The 15370-nt window shown below is 44.6% G+C and overlaps 1 protein-coding gene across 1 annotated transcript in view; it reads right to left on the bottom strand.

Moving 5' to 3' along the window:
* Positions 1 to 14018, bottom strand: part of VAPB (VAMP associated protein B and C) — a 33147-nt gene extending 19129 nt beyond the window's left edge. Inside the window, exon 1 of the mRNA XM_071446818.1 lies at positions 13629 to 14018. Within this exon, the coding sequence (XP_071302919.1) occupies positions 13629 to 13686 (58 nt within the window). The 5' untranslated portion in view covers positions 13687 to 14018. The remainder of the gene's footprint in view (positions 1 to 13628) is intronic.
* Between the last annotated feature and the right edge of the window lie 1352 nt (positions 14019 to 15370).

Consider the following 15370-nt stretch of genomic DNA (forward strand, 5'->3'; position numbering starts at 1 on the left):
AACAATTCTGTGTGGAAAATAATTTCCAAATGGAATTACTTATTGCTAACATAGATCACACCAAAATATTTGGCAGCAAAACCTTTCAGCAGACGGAACTCATTTCTTCTTGTCTGCTTGGTGTTTCCTCTTCTGTTCTGTCCACTAAACCCTAAACAGTTTCTTTAGCTACATTTCCCCCAAATTACAGGTTTTACAGCCACCACAACTGTACTAGAAGGTTGACATCTGCTTCCAGCAAACCTGTGGGCAAGCACACTCATTCTGATGGCCCTGCTGCTCAAAGTCTGCAGCAAAGCAAAACACAGCAGACAAGTGCAGGATTAACGTGCCAATTAAGGTCTCCTGAAGTAAAAAAATAAACAGACCACAGGGTATTACTCAGGGGTAACTGGGGCATGGCAGTGAAATATTATCACTTGGCTGGCCTGCCTTTCAAGAGCAAGGCCCATGGACTGCCAACTGGGGCTGAAATGAAACCTTGGTCGCCTGTTGTTGGATTACTACAGCCGAGGTTACAGGTTTTTGGGGAGGTTGGTACATGTGGGAGAACTTATCCCAGGAGAGACACAAGGTAATTCTGCACTGGTGACACACCCTTGCTTTCCAGCATCTGGATTTGAGCACTGCAGATAAAGCTGGTGTGGGCATTAACAGTCAAGTGAGATGCACATCAACCCTGCAGCCTCATTCTGCAATGCAAGGCATTGGGACTTTGGGAATCGTACCCAAATACAGTAAGAGAAAACACCCTACAATCTTTCTGGTAACTTTGTCCTTGTCACGAGTGGATGGAATATTTACACAAGTTTATGCAACACCTGGACAATGCTTGTACTCCCAAGGTGGGTTGAAAGCACAGTGGAGCCAGACTGGTGCATCTGGATGGTCCTTGGGTGAAAGCAGCAAGTGAAGAATGACTCTTAAGACCCACAACCCTTACTTAATCACATTATTTTGTTTTGAATGTCTTTTTGATTGCTCATAATAATATTTCTAGATAAGTGGAGCTCATACTAAGGCAGGGTGCTTTCCAAATGACAATTTGCTCTTTAAAATCATCCCAACTGTTTTTCTCACATGTTTTTTAAAGATCATGAGAAGAATGCCACCGGTGTCATCTCAAGGACAAAGTTATGGGAAACAGGGTCTGTACATGCATCATCTGACATGGGGGTGTCACGGGAGCATGGAAGAATGTAGTAAATTGAATTTAGTGCTTAAAGTCTGCAATACTCCACAAGGGCTTGGTGACTTTCTCCTGCCAAAATAAAGTCAGCCCATGTTAATGCAAAGTGGGCATCCAGTGATACACAAGCTAGCAGTATTACTGAAAGGAAAAGAAACATCACCTCCTATACTCATAAAACAACAAATAGTAAGAGGTATCCTGGTTTTTCATAGGACTACTTTTGAGCAGGGTTATTACTGAACTGTGGCTTTTCACCCACAAATCCAACCCTTCACGTCTGAAGATCACAATGTTACCTCAGAATTTTCCAGTCCATTTCCTATTCAAACACCAGTGCTGTATCAACCTTTCCTTAGAGAGCCATGCTGCAGTGTATGGATGGCATTGTAATATCCCACACCATTTTAGTAATGATAAAAAAGTCTGGGAATTAGGTCAAAAGAACATGATGTCAACTCTATTTAAATTGTAAATAACCCTCACTGCAATTGAAATTGCCCATAATTGTTTCAGCAAATTCAGGCTGATAACTTTTGGATGAGCACAGTACTCACTGTGAGCTCCTTGCCACTCGCTCCTCAAAGAAATCACGTTACACAGCCACATCATTTGTACTACATCTTAACACAACCATCCCCCCTTAACCAAAATTCCATGCTTTGGCATGGCAAATAATCAGTGCTCATGCTGTTTGGCACATGAAGGAATTCAGCATAAGTGCCAGCAGAGGGAAAGCTTTGATGGCACAGGCTTGGGCAGGAACATTCAAACCCAGCAGGGACAGTCCTCTGCAGATCTCTACCTGCAATTATCACCACATCTTCATCATTAACTACACACATCAGCTGGGCCACAGGGTTGCTTAATTCCTGCATGAGCCCATCTCAGTGCTGAGAGGGGAAGTGGTCTGGCCTCTCATCTCCACCAGCTGCCTGTGCAAGTTGCACTGTGTTCCTCTGCATGGGCCAAGAGCAGAGCCAGGGAGCTGCTGGGGCTGGAAATTAATCCACTTACCAGAGAGAGGGAGGGGGCAGTGGGGAAGAGAAAAAGGAGAAGCAGTTTTCAGCCAGAGCGAGCAGCACTCAGAGCTGGCATCAGGGAAACTGCATCTTCCTGCACAGCATTCTGCCAATTTAAGGTCTCACAGTTGCAGGTTAAAGCTTGCAAGCACATCTGGGCATACGTGCTGCAGTCACACTTGTAGTGTTGGCAGAGCTGCTGAAAGTAATTAAGGCACATTCATCATTTTGTCTGTACTTAAATTTAATGCAAATTCTCAGCTGCTAAAAGCTAGGCATTCCTAAAACATGTAGTGAACTCTTCAAAGAACAGCACTGCAGGAATACTTGATACAACTGGCAACCACTGATCCACAAGACTAAGAATAAATTCTTATCAAGTTGCCCATGTTATTCCCAGAGTGTTTTAGATGCACTTTCAGCATCTTCCCCTAAACTTTTGCAACTCCAGCTCACCACAGACATGTATCAAACAGCAAGGTAATTGGAAACAGCCAGCAATACAGGCAGAGCTCCTCATGAGATAACCTCTCTTGTACTTCCTTTGTGGAAAGCAGTGGAATGCAATAATAGGAGGGGAAGGATGTATTTCACCATGGTTTAATCCCACTGATGTGTCAGATGAAAGTCATTAATCACCTGACACATTAATCAGCCATAGAAAGGTAACTGAAGAATCTTTAATAAGGGAGATGGTGGAAAGCAATAGAGGGGAAACCTAAATTGTTTTGTGACTATTCTCAAGAGCCCAAATCCTACATGTGACTGGTAAATGTCCACATGGAGCAGTAATTAATCCAGTGAAAGAGTCACACTGGCCCTGTGTGAGGGGAAAGGATGGGGGCTGAACGTGATACTCATCCCTTCCCCGTCCCACACCTACACTGGCCTCTCCCCATAGCATTAAGTGCCTCCCCCAGCTGTGCCAGCCCCTCAAACTGGGATGCCCCTTGCCCTGCTTGAGAAAGAGGTGTCAGCACCATCAAACAGCCACCATACCCCTGTCTCCATCTGATCAGCTCAATCTTTCTACCTGCACCTTTTCTCATCTTCACATCCGAGTGGTTTCTCAGTTCCTTTACTGCCCCTGACAACATCAAGTGATTTCATTTTATTTCCATGGGCTCTCCCATTTTATTTCTGTGGGTCTCTATCAGAATAAGAGAGACAGGCAAAATAAAACTAGCAGTGATGTGCAAGAGGGCTCAATAACAGGTGAGGACCCTGACTTACTGCACGCTTCTTTTAAAGTCATATATAAAGCTGATGACCTTTGAAGATAAACACTAAAATGAAAAGAGCTGAAATGTCAAGCAAGACATCTTGAGCTATCAGCCAGGTGCCTGAGAATCAACAACACCCAAGATCCAATCAAACTCTCCACCACCTTCCTTGTCTTTAGACAAATCACTTAAGGGCTTGATCTTCTGCTATTAAGAGCCTTAAGAGTTGACAGCAACTCCAAAACAGAAGCAGGTTTGGACCCTTATAGTTTCCCTCTCAGTCAAGTAAGGAGAATACTTACCTAATTACACAGAATCTTGTGAAGATTAGTGTTTTAAAGAGTACTGTGTGCCAAGGTTTAATCATCATCATCATCTGGCTCTGGAGACTCTCATAATTAAGTGAGCATCCGCAACTTTTGAAATCAAAGAAGCCAAAAAATCAGAAGCAAGAAGATCCTGTGTTGCATAAATATCCGATTTCACAAGTAACTCACTGAGACAACCTAAACCCCCCAAATTTGGTAATTATTTTTAAAAAATCCTTGTGTAAACCACATGCCAACCTTTTGACCTCAGCTCAGATTTTAAAAGGAATTAACTACAAACCCCAAGCCCTGTGGAATCAATATCTTTACTCCCAGCACCCACCTCCCCACCCAAAAGAGCCCTTGAAACAAAGTGACAGGAGGGGAGTGGTCCCTTCCACTTCTGCTGTGTCAAACAGTGGATACCTGGATGAAAAAATATTACAAAAATAGAAGCAACATCTACATCACTCCCTATGCAATAGCTGATGCAGTGGCACAATTTTTTTAAGAAGTATGCAATCAATAAATTGACCTAAGAGGAAAAAAAAAAGGGTGCAGAAACCCAACAAAATTACATGATTCAGATGCCAAAGTTGGAGCAAGGTTGGCACTAAGTTACTCCATTTAGATGGATTAATCAGTGTCCTTCCCTGGCCTATTCTAGCATAAACTATTTTTCTCAGAGCATGCCTCATGCTTAATTGGGAAAAAGCCCAAACCCCAAACAAATATGAGACTGAAGGCTATTTTCAGGGTATTTGTTAGTCTGTAATTTTTGTCACCTTTTATCCCTCAGAGGATCATTAACAGTCTGACTTCACAGCTGTAAGAACTGAGAGGCCACACATAAGCTTGCCAAGAGAAATAGAAGAATATGTCCTTCATCTAACTTTGGTACCACTGTCGTTTGTTTTTTCCCAATTGATCTCTTCAGAGTTTTTCTACACCCAAACATTACCTACAGCAAACTTCAGCAACAAAATCACACAGCACAAAATACCTTCTCTGCATCATGAAGTCAAACCAGATTTCTGCACACACTGGCATGAACAAGAGACTGAGAGCAGCCCTGGTGAGCTCTCAGAGGTGTATCTCTGTTTCAGCTGTGCTTTCAGACCCTTTCAGGACCGAGTGCCAAACAGATTGTATTACCTTGCTCATTCTGCACACAAATATCACATGAGCCAACTCTGTCCAGGTATGAAAACAGCTCAGGAAGCACTGGGACAGCAGCTGCATCTCTTTCAATAACCATGATGTAGCCAGATTCACTTAGGTAAGATATCTCCCTTTTTGTACATAGCCTGGAGCTCCATCCACGGGCTGTGGGAAGGACAGAAACAAAGCCCAGGCTCCCAGGAGAGGTGGGGATGCAGCAACAGAGCAATGAAGCCTTGATGTGCAAACCTCCCTGATAAAAACACCGCTGAAGACTGAAACCAGTGTAAAATGTTTCCCTGGAAGAACCATCCTGATTTTAATCACCAATCCAAGCTACACTTTTTCTTCTAAAGTGATTTTTTCCTGGTCTAATTTCATCACTAATCTCCATTTCAAATGCACATCAAAATGTTAGGGAAGGAGCAACTTAACTGCTCTAATTTTACGCTCACATATACTCCTCAAATAGAGAAATTTGATGTGCAACTTAAATAGCAAATGAGCAAATAAAGTGCAGAACTGTGCATAAGTCGAAAATACCAGAAGAAACAAACACAGTTAGATATTCTGGGGATGCACAAAGAATAGCTGCTTTTCTAATAAGTTAAAAAACCCAAGCCACATAAAATAGGCAGTGGGATACTATTTATGGCTACAAAAAAGGAAGGAATCCTGAGCTTAGCAAGATACATTTCAGGGGAGCTACTTGAAAACCAGCCTGTACTTTCAGACCAAAGGGGGAAAAAAACCAAAACAAAACAAAACCAGAAATTTAGCCAGCAGCAGACAGAAAACATAATCAGAAAAAAAAAAAAAAAATCTGACAGTTTATATGTGTGGCATAGAACAAGAAACAAATGTCAACTTGTGTTCTTCAAGCCTAAACTTCTGTCTTTTCCAACCTAAACAATTCCATGATTCTGTGATCATCTGCACCACTGTATGACACCACTAAGCACAGTGTAAAACCAGCTATACAAAAATTAAGGGGAAAAAACTGTTACTGCCTTTCTATCTCTGCTCCTAGTCTGGTAAAAATATAGAAAGGCCAGAAGACAAGAAATGACAATCCAGAGGAAATGCAAATGTTTTGAGAAAAAAACAAAATATATTGTTAATTCACATATCACAAGAAGCACTAACTGCAAATATCAACAGACAACAAACATGGAACTGCACAAGGGGGAGGGTGAACAGCTGTGAGAAACACCAGAAGCACCAGCAAGGATGAAGCTAACTAGCTGTGATGAAAAAAGTAGCAGTCTTGGGAAAAACAAGAAAGTGCAATTTTTTTTTTTTCTTAAAAGAATTACATAGTCATTTGACATGCCTTCTACAAGCACAACTAATTTGTCTTTTCAATTGCTTGCAAAAACATAAGATTTGGCTCCATAGTGATCCCCACACCTACATGATTTTATAATCTGCATCCTAAATAACTGGATCACCAGGCAAACCTCCTCCTTCTCTATTTTTCCACCCCTCATGGAAACCAACCAAGAAAACAGGATTAAATTTAGAATGATAAAATCTTTAATCCATGCACCATGGTATGAGGGACTTCGTACACAGCTCAGAGAACTAGACACTAAAGTAGTTTAGCAAAGAGATTATTTTCATAAAGTATTTATAAAAACGTGGGGTAAGTACTGCAGGCAGCAGCAGTACCCAATCTGTACAAATGTGTTTGAGGCCAGGAGAATTCCAGCTGAATTGAGCGATTTTCAGAACAGCTCCAAGAGAGAAAGAGCAGAGCATCCTCAGTGTGGTTGGTGCTGCTGCTGTGAACACAGAGCCACCATCAGGGCAGGTGAGCAGCCCTGAACCACTCAGGGCAATGGGGATTTGCTCTGCACTCGCTGCCAGTGACAGCAAGGACTGGGACAGCTGCTCCACACCCACAGCACAAAGCCCTCCTTACAAAAGGCTGCCTAGCAGGCCAAATTTTCAACTCAACAACATCCCAGGCATCTCAGAAAGTATCTTATATGGCTCTACAGACATCTTGGCCTGCAGAGCACTGAAAGAGTTCATATATTGAAAAAATCCTGGGTCAAATGCCGGAGGAAGAGACTTAGCATGAATCTAACCCCTAGCTTGGACAAACTGGTAGTTAAATATTCATATATGTATGCAAAATAAGCTTCCTTTCTGCCTCTGGTCATCACACAGGAAGACAAAGGACCTTCAGTGTTGTTTGTGGCAGGAGCTGTCACACCAGTGCCAGTCCCTCACCTAGAGGGGAGAGGGCTTTATCTAACTGGGAAGAGTTCCTGACCTAAGCAGTGAGGATTTACTTGCAGAAAAAACCCAACAAAAGAACAATTGCAGCAGCAAGATGATAATGTTAAAGATCACGTTTCTTACAAATACAAAGATGAAATTTAAGTCTGAAACAACAGCTGTCACCACAAACAGAACTGTTGCAAACACCATCAATAAGGCTTTCAAAGCCAAGCAGTCACACTGACAGGGAAAGTAAAGAGGCTGTTATTGTCCCAACTATGAAATGCATTCAGTAGTTATTAGCTGTACCCAGCAGGCAGCAAACATAAGACCAATATGGTAACAAGATAGTAGAAAATGAGTGTGACTGCAAGATGTGGGCAGAATTAGCAAGGGTCATTTGATTCCTGCACCGCCTCAGCTGGGCAGAAAGCTGTGCTCAGAGGCACTCAGAAACAGGACAAACCCTCCCTCGCCCAGCTTCCTACAAAAATTGCATTATAACATACGTAGAAGTTGCTCATTTGATCCAAAACTCATTTGATGCAATCAGTACCTTCCAGAGCTGGCTGCATAGAACAAATTAAGCTGCTTTTAAAATTGCGTATTTGTTCATAGGTGTAAGCTGACCTGAGCTCATGAAGTTGGATCATTTGCTATGGTGATGATGCCTTTTTTCCAGTTGAGTTTCAAAACAGATCTGACAATCTATTTAAAGGTTTGCACTTGAATTTTTACAATCCTAATTCTGAATTAGAGAAACATTAAACAGAATTCACTCTTGTATTTAATGGCAGCTAACCTGTTTTAAAAGAAATAAGGCATTACACGATTACCGGTAAGTTTTTAATTTATGAATCTTGCACCGTGAGGAAAAATAGGTAATAATTTATTTTCCAATGAGGAGGCACTATCAGGAGCTGCTGTATAAATTTCCACTCTATATTCTTTCACGGGTGACAGGACACTGCACATGGCATGCAGGGCAGCAGCTGGTAAATACAATTTACTGCTAAGTACCAGTGTGAACCTGCATCCACTCTGACACATTAACTGTGCCTTCATTTTGCCATGATAGCCATGCTCCCAGGACTTGAGAGAGCCACCCCTTCCATCTGTATTTTCAATACAATCTCTTATCAGATATATCTTCTGAAGTGATGAATAGAGGTCACATCGCAGCAACTAAATCAGACTGGCAGGCTGCCATCCTGATGAGCTTTAAATAACAAACTTGAAAAACTTTTTCATGTATCATTACAATAGCTCCATAGCTCAAAGTGAGCTGAAAATCCATGGGCAAACACAGGATTCCCGAGGAACAGGAAGTTGCGAATGTATGTGGCCCATTCTGTACAGTAAAGGCAATGAGTTGACCACATTTAAAACACAAAATCCCACAAAACTAAGAGAAGCAATGGCCAAGTAACAAATTTTATTACTGCATTAGGTCTTTCCCTGAAATAGTAATACTTTGATCCTATTAATGCTCATAACTTCAACTGGAATTCTTAAAACCTGTGCAGTACAAAATTATTCAAAAGTCCTTAACCCGTAAATCACATTGACCAAAGCTTTCAAGGAGATTGTGGTATTTTTGGAAATAGTCTTGGGAGACCTAAATACATTAATTAAATTTAACAGAAAATGCACTGCTTCACACATCTCAATTGTTCTTTGGTGCTCCAATCATCCTATTCAAAGTTTCAAATTTCTGTTAGTCCCACACGTACAATTCCTTTCTCCTTTCCCAGTGGAGCTGTTGAGTGTTGTGTCTCTAGTGTACAGGACAGCAGCAGGTTAAGAAAGCTCAAGACAAGCACAATCTTCAACTTATTCCACCTTTCAAAAAAGAGATGTGTTGTAAGAAATGCACAATGCATCACTATCCTCTCTTACCTCCCGTTTTTCTCTCCTAACACCTCTCTCCTGAAGTGAAGAGACTATGCAAACTGATGAATTAATTATAAAACCAATGGAGCATGTGAAATCAGAGTAATTCAGTGAGATGCAGCAGGTCTGTGCAACTAAACAAATGTTTAATAGAATAAGTTATTGATTTTAGCTAAGCTGCAAGAAAAGTGAGTGCATCATTAACTGCATCAGAAAAAGACTGATTTCTTTGATAACTGGGATATATTTTAGGATAAATTTGTGTAGATTTAGGAAGCCTGCCTGTTATTTAAATACTATGTCCCCTTTTCAAGACTATGATTTGATAATTAAATTCAAACATGTAGAGAGATGCAAAGGTTTACTCGTATTTAATGCGGTAACAATGACTTGACTTGGAATCAGGCCAGACAAAGGGAAGCAAGGGCTGGTACATTTTTCAGCAGGAAAGCAGACAGCCATTGGCACAGCAGCCTTCAAAGAGTAAAGAAATCCTAGTACTGGCTGCCATTCTGCTGTGAATACCAGGAGGGCTCTAAGAGTTTAAAGAAAACAGCATATAAACGTTCAGCTTCAAAGATGCATATTAATTATCCTAAACAGCCAACTACTCACAATAATGTCACTATTTTACATTCTTAAACATGGCCTGTGACTAGAAATTCCTATTTATCCAATACAGAAGACAATGAGCACGAAGTCAAATTCCTCCCAATACCTTCAGTGCAGGAGTGATTCAACCATTCCCAATGGATCAGGACAGGGACAGAGACATAAGTGAATAGTCCACATGCCCTGACCCTCTCTTCTGAGACTTGGCAACAGCAGCTTCAGCAAACACTAATCTCACACCCCAAATGTTACTGCCTGTTGGACTGAAGAGCCTCAGCCTGGTATCTGGTAGAAGGGGATATTCCTGTCACACACAGGAGGCTTTGCACACCCCCACTGCAATGAGCAGATCTGGCTGCAGTTTACTCAGGCTGACCTGGAGGAGCTCAGAGTGTGTCTCAGTAGGGAGTGGCAGCCACCCCACCACGGAAACACAAACTGCACAGGACTGGGGTAAACACTAAATTCTGAACATTTCAATGCTGCAGATGCACTGCTGGACTGAGTACACCAATACAGGCCGAGGCCACCTTTGGGCTGCAGCTCTGAGGTAGCCAGGGCTTGTCCCTGAGCCAGTGACAGGTGACAGCCCCAGGTCAGGGGCTCTGTCAGCAGCAGAGAGGATCGGCGGCTCTGGTCCATTGTTGTGCCCTTAGCAGAAAGCAAAGCTACACAGTGACATATTGCATAGGTCCAGGATCACATACTGGGGACAGGAACCTGCATTTCCAACTGGCACGACTGGCAGAGTTTAGCAAGGCACTAATCCCTGCTTGGCAGTACTGCCGGGAGCCACTTGGGGAGCACGGACAGAGTGCTGAGTCATAAGTCCAGCCTAACCTGGAGCAAACCTCCAGAAACGCTACCAAAATGTCCCTCAGCCTCCACCACCGCCCATCTGTGCCACCCCTCCTGAGCAACACTGCCCCAGCAGCATCTCAAACACTACAAACCCAGGGCAGTCCTAAAATACGCTATATTTTAACAAAATTTTACTGGCTGGTGTTAAACAGCCGATCTCTAGTCCTGGTGGGCACATATGGTGAAAAGACAGATCAGCCTCGGTGGGCAGCCATCCTGTGAGGTGCAGGAGGCATCCTGCAGCACAATTCCACATCCTTGTTCAGCTTTAAATCTAGCAAATCTTACCCCCGAATGTTCTAACAAATTCTTGGCAGATTAATGTCATCTCTTAGATTGAAAAAAAGAAGAAAGAAAGGGAAACATAAATGTAAATGTCACGTATACCAACAACGTTCTTTTTCACCATTTGTTACCAGTAAATGCTGAGCTGTAAACCTTTAGCTGGATAATTTTTTTGCAAGTCTACAATGAGCAAGAAGTGAAGGAAGTCCCTGGCAAGCCAGTGAAGCTCCTATTTCACATGGCATCAGAGAGCAGGGCAAGAAGTGGGCACCTTCAGCCACCTAATGGTGTTCTGCCTCCCACGACTCACAGCTGCATTTCAGCACAGCACACGCTGATGCTATTTTGGAGCATGTGTGCTCTGCTGTAGGAGATGCGAGGCGGGAGGAAAGACAACCCCTGCTCATGTTCACATGCTGTGAAAAAAAATTCCAGCATGAAAAACTCCTTTGATATTTTTTTCAAACGAGACACAAGCACAGTATTTTGAAACAGAGCACCAAATGAATTTATGACATTCACTGCAAAACCAAGGGGCTACAAAAGCTTCTATAAAATGGTTTTCAACCCTTTAGAAGTGAAAGTGCAGGCCATGAATGCAACCCCAAAGTGACTGGGACACATTATAGAAGACTTCCTCATTCACTATATTATTCCTGACATCCTACCTCCCTCTAAATTTTATACTGAAGAGCTACACAGAGCCTTTCAACAGCACCAGAGCAAACAATTTTCTGCTTTTTCTACCTGTCTGCATTTGGACTCAGCCCTTCACCATTTCCAGTATTAGGTTTACAGCCCAATCTCAGTCTCATATGTTGAGTACCATGTCTTTCAGCACACACCATAAGGATGCCTGCACCAGTCAGCAGCTCCACGACCTCTGTCAGCCTGGATCTACTTGTACGGGGCCAAGGAACACTCTGGAAATAAATGCAACTATTTACAAAGGTAACAATATCATTTCAGCCCTATCACCAGGCAGTATGTCATCACAAAATTAGTAGGGCAAGAAATGCTTAGAGCAGAATTTACTTCATGAATACTTCAACCTGGTGTTTCCTGAATGAAGGACAGCGGTCAGCACTGCTTGCTAGAAAGGACTGTAAGGCACAGGTATTGCCAAAGCATATGAATGCTGCCCACAGCATTAAGTCTGTTTGAACATTAATATTTAAGTGTACTTTGAAACTAAGCCATTTAATAGCTGCAGTTAGTCAAGTGGCATTTTATGCCATAAGGAGTACGCGTTGCTGGCTAAAGATCTGGCAACCAAAAGCGCTATGGTTAGTTGATTTAACTTCAATGGCTACTGGTTATTTAGCTCAGAACCTCATCTGAAAGAAAGACACCTTGACAAGTTATCATTACTTCAAGAAAAAACAGAGTCTGGAGAGGTTTATATCTACCTGTGATGAAGAAAGGAATGAAAAACAAACCCTGAACCACAATTCTGTCTCATTAGCAAGTCCGTGCCAATTAAGGGCCCACTTTTGCCCACCTGAGCTAGGATTTGCTTGTTTGCTGAAAGCAATTTTATCCAGAACAAGAGGTGATTTTAATCTAATCACACTTAACACAAAGAACGTCAAAACAACAATAGTTTCCTTCTTAAGCATGTTTGATACTGCTGCCATAACAACTTCAGCTTACAACAAAGATAGATTCATTCCCCCCAGTGTTTGTTAACAGGCTGTTTGATAAAACCCACTTCGTATTAATAGTTCAAACATATTAGCTAATAAAAACTGGTAAAGACCTCCTCTATATTTAAAAATGTACATGAAAGCTTTTTTTAAAGGAGTATTATTTTTGCCAGAGGCCAATAAACAGATCCCCATTTTTTAAAAAAGCTTATTTGCCAGATAATCAAGCAAAGCTATAAAACACCTCTGACTCTAGTCGCATAAATAAACTTGCTGATTGCTTATTTGTAATCCCAGAATATTGTATTACAGCTGTGCTGTCAGGCTGCAAGGCAGGAATTTCAGTGCCAGTGGAAGCCCAAACCCATTCAAGACTTTTATTTGAAGGATGGATTTTTGCACAGGCAGCCTATTCGTGACTTATTTAGCCAAACAGCTTGCTAAATTATAATAATAAGCAGGAAAAGCCAGGAAGTGCTGCCCAGCACCTGGCCAGAGGCCTCGCGTTTTTGGCCAGAGACATGATTGCAACCCCACAGTGCATGGGACACATTACAGAAGAAACAGAATTCGTTATCTTATTCCTAACATCCTTCCTCCGTCTAGATTTTATACAGAAGACCCACTCAGAACACTTAAACGGCTCCATTGCTAGCAATTTGTCTTTTGATTAAGCCCTTTATCCGTTCCTAGGGTTTGTGGCACCTGGGCTCCCGGTCCCACCTCACGGACATCGCTGTCCTACATTACAGCACCAGATCTTTCGGCCGGGGCCGCGCACACACCCCCGGCGGGGCCTGGGGAACGCAGCCCGGCTCCCGCCGCTGCCCCGCGGGGTCCCCCCCTGTCCGCGGCCACCGCCCCCGGGAAGGTCAGCCGGGCACAGCCCGGTGTTCCCGCGGCCGCCCGGGGAAGGCGGCGGCCGGGACCCCCCCGCGCAGTCCCCGCGGGCCGCCCCCACCCGCGCCGCGGCTGCGGCAGCGCTGAGCGCGGCGCGGGGCGACCCCCGCGGGCCGGGGGCGGCTCCGCGGCGGGCGGGGGGCCCCGGCGGGGCGGCGGGCGCGGCGCTGAAGGACATTTTAGCTGCCGGCGGTGCCCGGCCCCCGGAAAATGGCTGCCGGGAGCGGGCCCCGAGCGCGGCCGCGCCGCCCGCCCGGCGCGGGGAGTGGCGGCAAGGGATGGCGGCGGCCGCCTCGTACCTTTGAATTTGAGCTCGTGCTGCGGTTCGAGGCTGAGGACCTGCTCCGCTTTCGCCATGTTCCTCCTCCTCCTCCTCGGCGGTGGCGGCACCAGGCGGAGAGAGGAAGGGACGGGGAGGGAGGGGAAGGAAGAGGGGAGGGAGGGAGGAAGGGAGGGAGGAGGGAAGGCGGGCGGGGGGCGCGCCCGGTGCCGGGTTCACTCCTCGCCCGGGTGCCGGTACACCCTCTCCCGGCTGCTCGTTCGCTCGTCGCTCGGGCGCTGTTTCACCCTCCCCTGGGTGGTTGTTCACACTGTCCCGGCGGCCCCGGAGCGGGGACAGGCGCGGCCGGCGGTCGGGCGGCGGCTGGCGGCGCACACGCTGCCGGGCAGGGCGGGCGGGAGGCGGGATGATGCAGCACGGAGGGGCCCGCGGAGAGGCTGCGGCGGCGGCTGACGTGAGCCCGGCCCCGCCGTGAGGGGCCGCGGGGGGAGGCTCCGCGCCGCCGCTCCTCGGGCGCTCCCGTGGCCGGAGGTGCCTCCCCGGAACGTTTCAGGAACAAAGAGGTCTAATAAACAACGTTTAATCGTCACTGGAAAGCGTGGTTTGTAATAAAGCGTGGTTTGCCTTTTATCCAGAAGCAGCGTGGTTTTTTAGGCCTCTACTCCGTGTGGCCTCAGGGCTGCAGGGGAAGCCCTCGGGCCCCTCGCCGCCTGCCCGGCTCCCAGCGGAGCTCGGCCGGGCTCGGGGAAGGGCAGGGAAGCGCTCCCGGGAACCCGAGGAGCTCCCGGGGCCGCACAGCGCCAGGGCAGCCCTGGGAACCGGCACCAAGCTGCAGGCAATATTCGCTTTTTAATGAATAAAACCAGAACTTCAGGTCACCTCAGATTTTAAGCCATCCCTCCCCCTCTTTCTTAAAGTTTTGGAGTACTCGTTGGGGTTTTTATGTTTGTTTTGAGGTGGTTTGTGGTGGTTGTGTTTTGGGAATTTTTGTTTGTGTTTAGCTTTGGTTGGTTAGTTTTTACTCCAGTGTTTAAAAACATTTCTTTGAAATTTACAGCATGGTTTAATATAGAGTGCAGCTTTATTGATAGCCCTAGGCCAGTGTAATTACAGCAACACTACGATTTTCGCTCCCTTCTCTCCTCGGATTGTTTTAAACATTTGAAAAGTTCCTAAGAATTTATAAAGCATTCCTGTTACCTGTCAGACACATGAGTTTGGGATGCCCTTCTTAACAGCAGAAATATGCCGGTCTTAAAAACTGGTAATTAATGTACACTAAAAAGTATTCATTGGACTTCATGCATTCTGGAGTTTATACATACGTGACTTCAGGAGGAGATGCCATTTGCAGAAATAAAAAGCTTCCAAAGAAAATTCATTTCTCATACCAGTATAATCTACATGATGCAGGACACCTTTCCCTCACACAAATTCTTTGCATCATGCTATTTTACTTAATAAATGCCAAAAATGTGTAAGGTAGCTAAATAGATCTAGAATTACAACAAGATTGTTGTTCTCTTTCTGGCACTAAAAGCAAAGTCAAATGAGTGATGTGTATGTTAAAATTAACACCCCTGAGCAGGGCAGTGGCATTCACTGCTCTGAGCACATCTGCAGTGTTTATGCCACACCTTCAGCTGCTCCTGTCCACCACAATCCCTGCTCTTCTGCTCATGTGCTTTACCACCTCCCATCCTATTTCACCTTTTTTGTTCTCTGTCATCTTTCATTCCATGCCAAAACAACCCAAACCCA

The sequence above is a fragment of the Agelaius tricolor genome, unplaced genomic scaffold, assembly GCF_023055355.1.
Source record: "Agelaius tricolor isolate 1412-34295 unplaced genomic scaffold, bAgeTri1.0.p SCAF_23, whole genome shotgun sequence".
Lineage (NCBI taxonomy): Eukaryota > Metazoa > Chordata > Aves > Passeriformes > Icteridae > Agelaius > Agelaius tricolor.